General features: G+C 39.5%; 1 protein-coding gene across 3 annotated transcripts in view; it reads right to left on the bottom strand.

The window, feature by feature from the left end:
• LOC129779352 (calcitonin gene-related peptide type 1 receptor) overlaps window positions 1-6636 on the bottom strand; it is a 90961-nt gene extending 84325 nt beyond the window's left edge. The window contains exon 1 of one of the 3 annotated variants that reach the window (XM_055786764.1): window positions 6257-6636. In XM_055786764.1, the coding sequence (XP_055642739.1) occupies window positions 6257-6296 (40 nt within the window). In that variant the 5' untranslated portion in view covers window positions 6297-6636. Of the gene's footprint in view, window positions 1-3017; window positions 3123-6167 lie in introns of those variants that run through there. The other 2 variants (XM_055786765.1, XM_055786763.1) reach the window with 2 other exon arrangements.
• Window positions 6637-6853: the final 217 nt, after the last annotated feature.

The following is a 6853-nucleotide window of genomic DNA, read 5'->3' on the forward strand; positions in this document are numbered from 1 at the left end:
TAAAGCGTATGGAATTATGATCCATATTTGATTATAAAAGAACCTTCTGGCACTAACGTTCCTAGAGGAACTTCGCCGTCTCAACGTAGTATTACTTGCGTCATTTTTATTAGTACTTAGTTGAGATTTCTATGCCAAATAACACGCCTTGAATGCATTCTGAGTGGCAAGCTCTAGAATACGCGTGATCACAGTGCATGTCGGAGGAAATTTCTTTGACGAAAAATTCCCCCGACCAAAACGGGAATCGAACCCGAACACCCGGCATGTTAGTTATGACGCTAAACACTCGGCCAAGGGAGCACCTATAAAAGAACCTAACACCTGTAATTTTTCAGTTGGTTCGGCACTGACGGAAGGCTGCACACATGGAGGTAAAAATCTGCATGAGTTCATCCGCGCAGAGTAAATTTACTCGGTTTACCATTGCGTTGTTTCGGAATTTAAGCTTTCTTTCGGATCTGCTTATATTCCTCGCGTTTCGTACACTGCCTGTCTGTGCCTTGGTGGTTTCCTCCACAGTTCGCGCACTTGTATTCGGTAAGATTTTCACGAGTGGGACATTCGTTTGTTGAGTGAGAAGCCCCACACAACGCACATCGTGGTGTAATGTGGCAATTTCTATTGCCATGTCCAAAATTCAAACAGCGTTGACACTGTGTGACATCTCTGGAACCACCCCGATATGATTCCCAGCTTATGGTGAGCGAAAACATCGACCTTATTTCTCGCAACACCTGCATAGTAATCATTCCTCGCTTGAAGTGAATCAAATAAAGCCGATCACGGTAATTACTTGTTGACTAATTTCAACCTTTTTGGGTAAACCGATCACTCTTGCTATGTCATTCAAGTATCTTGGGGTCTGGTTCGACTCTAAATGTACTTGGGGGGCCCATATTAGGTATCTGAGTAAAAAATGTCAACAAAGAATAAACTTTCTCCGTACAATTACCGGCACCTGGTGGGGAGCCCATCCCGAAGATCTTATAATGTTGTATCGAACAACTATTCTCTCAGTGATGGAGTATGGCAGTTTCTGTTTTCAATCAGCTGCCAAAACACACCACATTAAACTCGAGCGAATTCTGTATCTTTGTCTCCGTATCGCGTTGGGATGTATGCCCTCAACGCATACCGTGAGTCTCGAGGTTTTGGCAGGCCTACTCCCACTAAAAGATCGCTTCAATTTATTATCTCTTCGGTTCCTCATCCGGTGTAAGGTTATGAACCCATTGGTGATCGGAAATTTTGAGCAGCTGATCGAGCTAAATTTTCATTCTGGATTCATGAGCTCATATCATGAATTCGTCTCCATGCAGGTTAATCCTTCTTCGTATATTCCCAACCGTGTTTGTTTTCCTGACTACATCAATTCCTCTGTGCATTTTGATCTGTCCATGAAGCAGGATATCCATGGAACATCAGACTATCTTCGATCGAGGATCGTTCCAACGATCTTCGATGCAAAGTATGGGGATATCAATTGTGATAATATGTACTTTACTGATGGGTCCTCTATGAATGAGTCCACAGGATTTGGAGTGTTCAACGAATTTTTTAGCACTTCACACAGTCTTCAGAATCCTTGCTCAGTGTATATTGCTGAATTGGCAGCGATACACTGGGCGCTGGACAGCGTCGCCTCACGACCTGTTGAACACTATTACATTGTAACGGATAGTCTTAGCTCTGTCGAAGCTATCCGTTCAGTGAGGCCGGAAAAGCACTCGCCGTACTTCCTTGAGGGAATACGAGAAATTTTGAGTGCTTTATCCAGACGCTGTTATGTCATTACCTTTGTCTGGGTCCCTTCACATTGCTCAATTCCGGGTAATGAGAGGGCTGACTCATTAGCAAAGGTAGGTGCAATTGAAGGCGATATTTATCAGCGTCAAATCACCTTCAATGAATTTTATTCTTTAGTCCGCAAAAATACCATAGTTAACTGGCAACGCAAATGGAACGAAGATGAATTGGGCCGGTGGCTCCACTCGATTATCCCTAAGGTTAGCCTCAAACCATGGTTCAAAAGTCTGGACTTGAGTCGGGACTTTATTCGCACCTTCTCCCGACTCATGTCCAATCACTGTTCGTTAGATGCGCTACTCTTTCGTATTAATCTTGCCGACAACAATCTTTGTGTTTGTGGCCAAGGTTACCACGACATCGAGCACGTTGTTTGGTCGTGCGAGCTGTATCTTGTCGCCAGATCGAATTTAGTAGTCACCCTTCGGGCCCGAGGAAGGCAGCCCATGATGCCGGTGAGAGACGTGTTGGCTCGGTTAGACCTTGATTACATGTCCCAAATATATGTATTCCTTAAAGCTATCGATCTTCGTATGTGATTGTCCTTATACCCTTAGTTTTTCCTTTTCCTTTTCCTTTGTGAGAGATCGGATCCCTTCTTAAGAATAAGATGAAATGTAAATACATATTAGATATAAGATAGGTTTAAGAATTGAGTATGATGAGTGTGATTGAGAGTGTGAGTGTGATCATTGTCAATATATCCTCATATCCCCTCCTTTTCCTGAAGAAAATATGTCACCCTTCTAAACTCGAGTCGACCGCGAGTAATCGGTTTCCTATATTATTAACATTAGAATTAAGGAAAAATGTTTATATACTAGTAACAATACAGTAAGGAGTTCGGCTCCTTTAAACCTATGTAACTGAGCCTGTAAAAATAAACGATTTAAATAAAAAAAAATAATTTGGACTTCTCATCGGATGAATGGCTAGCGTCTTCAGCTTGTAATGGTTTTCAAGATCTTGCCTGATATCATCGGTTTCGATGTCAGGAAGCCCTCTCAAAACCACTTTATACAGTTTTTCACTCGCAGATCGTGCGTGAAAAACTCTGCCTTCAGCTCCTTCAAATATGACAAAATTTTATCATAGTGTGCCATGTCTTTCACCATTATCTTTGTACCGAAACTGCAAAACTTATACTGAGCAGATACACCAAGCTCATTTCACTGTTTTATCAGTTTAACAACCGCTATAGATTTTACCGTTGTAGGCGGTAATTTTTGTACTTTTCCACTCGCGACACTTGGAACACCACTCGGTGCTATACACCGATGCACCAGACATCGATGACACTGATGACTGTCTCGCTTGGCTCGGAGACAGAATATTCTGTTTCTTTTGCTTGCGTTGAGGGGCAGAGCCACCACTCGTACCATCAACTGAATTAAGGGAAGACTTTTTCGTCTTCTTTCTCCGCTTCGACATCACGTTACTAACTTCGACCGTTGTATCGATTTGCACAAGCTTCTTTTAAACGCGTCCGAATAGCACTAGAGCCGGGGACTGAATGAAGTGGATTTCCAAGCGGGTATCAGTTCATATACACATTTTTGTGATTTCAATCGCATGTTTTGACGTAAGATTACGACTTTCGGGAATATATTGATGAAAATCGAGTACATAGTGAAAATTGCCCAATTTCCAACGCTTATTGCTCAGTCATTCAATGATGGATTGATGAAATTTTTGCGTCAATCGATTTCGGCACACCATAACAAATTTTTATATTGAGGAAAAGAATATATGTAATGAAACTCACTAACTCTTAACGGAAATACCCACTTGTGATTGGTCGAAATTGACGACACATGCGGCGGGTCCCTAACAGAGACATCAAAAACAAGCTGCTCGGGGGAAATCAGCATTGTGAATACATGAAAGTAGGGGGGACTTTTGTTCTTTCCGGAATGTGTTCCCTAACAGAGACATCGAAACCAAGCTGCCTGGGGGAAATCGGCATTGCAAGTATATGCAAGTCGGGGACATTTTTGTATTGCGTGAGTGATACGATTTATTCTAACAAATCAAATTTAAATTTGGAACCTTAATGTTCATTTCTTCGTGAAATTACATACCAATGACCGAACGTGTATTGTGAAAGATTTAGCATAAGTGTAAGTGTGTTGATAAAGTAACAAAACGTTTTGCTACTTGCCTAATTATTTTCTAGCGTTTAGTACATTATTATGTTTAATCACAATTAAACCATTTAAATTAAAAAGTTTTTTTTTACTTATTTTATTGTTTATTATTTTCAACTTTTAGGGTATCTCGAATAGTGCACTGTAGTCCACCGTTCACAATACCATTAGGGGAGATGCGGGTAATACTTATGACAGCCATACAACTGTACTAGCGTTGTACATCGAAAATTGTATGTCTGACACCATGTACAGCGCTAGAACCATGCAAGCAACTCGGTACAATCGCTGTATCTGTACCAACCTGTTTCACCATTGTACATGGCTACAGCTTGTCAATTCCAACCGTGCGCAGCGCCATAGACGGGTAGTGGTGGGTAGCGTCAACAAATATTGACAACACCGAATCAAAATACTTGGTAAACATTCTTTCCATTGACTTTTTCTTAAGTTAATAACTTAGAAGTGGAAATTTTGAAATATGTGGTGAAAATTGGTCAAATTTCTGATTGTATTTTTGACATACGGTACAATGTACAACCAAAGTATGTGTGTCATGCTACGATGGTACCTTACAACGTTAGTACAGTTGTATGTCTGTCTTTGGTATAAGGTGGGCAGTGGGGGTAGGATGGACAAGTGGTTGATTTGTATAGTTACATTATGAATTTCAAATTTATGTTGATGAGAACCCCTTCTACATGCTAATCTATAACTTTCAAACCAACATATGCCAATGAGTAATGATCTAAAGTGGAGAACGAAAACAAAAACCAGAAAATAAAACATGATTCCACGCGTGGATGTGATTTTTACGGCTACGATATTCAGCATTCAGGTTTAATTTCAAAATTCAATTCGTTGATGGTTATATTTCGATTTGTGATGTAACAGAGATACAATATTAGGTATGTACGAAAAAGTAAATCCATTTGTGAGTGAAAATTTTAAATTATTGAAATAATTGTACTGGTGGGGTGAGACGAACAGTTGTCAGTGAGAGTGAGATGGGCTGTGAAAATTCTGTTTATTCTATTCCTAAGGAATGCCCTGCGTCCATGAACGGAAATCAAATCGCCAAAGGTGGACCGTCTTGAAGTTGACTGGAACCTATAGCAAAATAGTTAAAGGTTTTCCGTTTATACTGCTGAAAAGAACAATATCACTTCTAGGTGTATTAATTTAATTTTCCGTTATTTAACGGAAATTCGTGATGAATTCAGACTTGGATGAGTAAAATTATTCCTCTCACGAGCGATAAACTTCTTCACTTCGTATATTACAAACCTGTCCATATTTCCCCCACTATATGTCCATCCAGTAAAAAACATTGAAAAATATTTTTTCGTAAAGCATTTGGTCGATTTTTTTCGAAAAACAGTATATTGAATTGTAATAAACTGCATTCAAGTTTAATAAGTTCCGGAAGATACGATTGCAGTTCTTTTTAACATGACCATTTCACACCCGCTTCCCTTACCTTCCCTTACTCATATCCTTGGGAAGAACTGATTCGAATAAACACGCCATTTGGCCATTTCATACAGGCTGCCAAGTCTTCAGAGATGTAATAGAGTTCATCAGTTAGCTTGTTTGTAAGCATACGATCGTGAAGAAAATGAAATGAATGAATTGACAGATTTCGAGTTTTATTATTGTAATGTTCGTTAGTTGCATAATCTTTCTACTGAACCCAAAATATAAACCCATTCACTCACCCAGTAGTATAGCTCTATTGAACAAGAATTTACGTGTTTCATTAGAATCAAAACAACGCCAAATAGAATCAACACAGTCTCAAATACTATCAGAGAACTCAATAAAATATGAATCCTAGAAACCATGATGATACGTGGTACGGAATATGATTCCTCCAACTAGATACGAACGAACAGATTCAAAACTTATATTTGATCTCAATATGGATCTGCATCCTTTTGGAAAGCACACTATCACAGTTAATTCTTTTTGTCGCTATCCACAGTCGTTACCATTCCATACTTTCTATGATAAAACCGCTTATAATCCAAATTCATTGTTTTCAGTTTTACACAAAGCGCCGAAACCATTCAACCATTGAGAATAGGGGTTCACCGAACCCAGATGAATTGTGCGGATAAGTTAGGACTTGGAAGGTAATTAGGAAGCAGACTCCGCCGTGTATCGTTATGTTCAAAGGTTTAAATTCAAAATCAAATAAATAATATGTACCGTTTATATTTTAATTTAATTTGTTTTACCGATACTAGCAAATCTGAACAACATAAACACTATTTATTAACATTGTTAAATGTATCTACCCAACAAGGATTCTCCAATCGTTTCCTCTGTATTGTTCATCCTTAAACTCGCACTTGATTTCAAATACTACAAAATCACTCTTGATAAAGATTATTTTTCCACTTGTTTTCCAACATTTAAACACGCGGAACAACACATCTTTGGCTTCTAAACAATCCAATTGAAACTTTTTATTTGGCCTGTACACTTCCTCGTAAATTTGCAACAAACCATATCGACTACAACATCAAACGGTCCGAAGGATCAAACAGTTCATTCCGCAGCAACTTTACAATTTCCAACCCGACCCGGTCGAAAGACAATGTTCGACTGAACCAATCGTTACGATGTACCTCTTCCAGCATCCCAACAAAAAGGACATCCCAAATAAACAATCCCATCGTTTGTCGCTGAGTGTGAAGAAATTTTCCAATTCAACGGCTACCCAAGTTCAAGTGGCAACACGCAACTGATGAAAGATGTGAGCGAGAGAATGAACGAACATCTCTTGTTCTTAAGCGCGGGATGCTGTGCTGCGTTCTGGCGTCGCTCATCGCTCTCCCAATCTCTCGCAGATAGTGATGAAAAGTCTCTCTGTGTACATCTTCGTTATCAAT

The sequence above is a fragment of the Toxorhynchites rutilus genome, chromosome 3, assembly GCF_029784135.1.
Source record: "Toxorhynchites rutilus septentrionalis strain SRP chromosome 3, ASM2978413v1, whole genome shotgun sequence".
In the NCBI taxonomy this organism is placed as follows: Eukaryota; Metazoa; Arthropoda; class Insecta; order Diptera; family Culicidae; genus Toxorhynchites; species Toxorhynchites rutilus.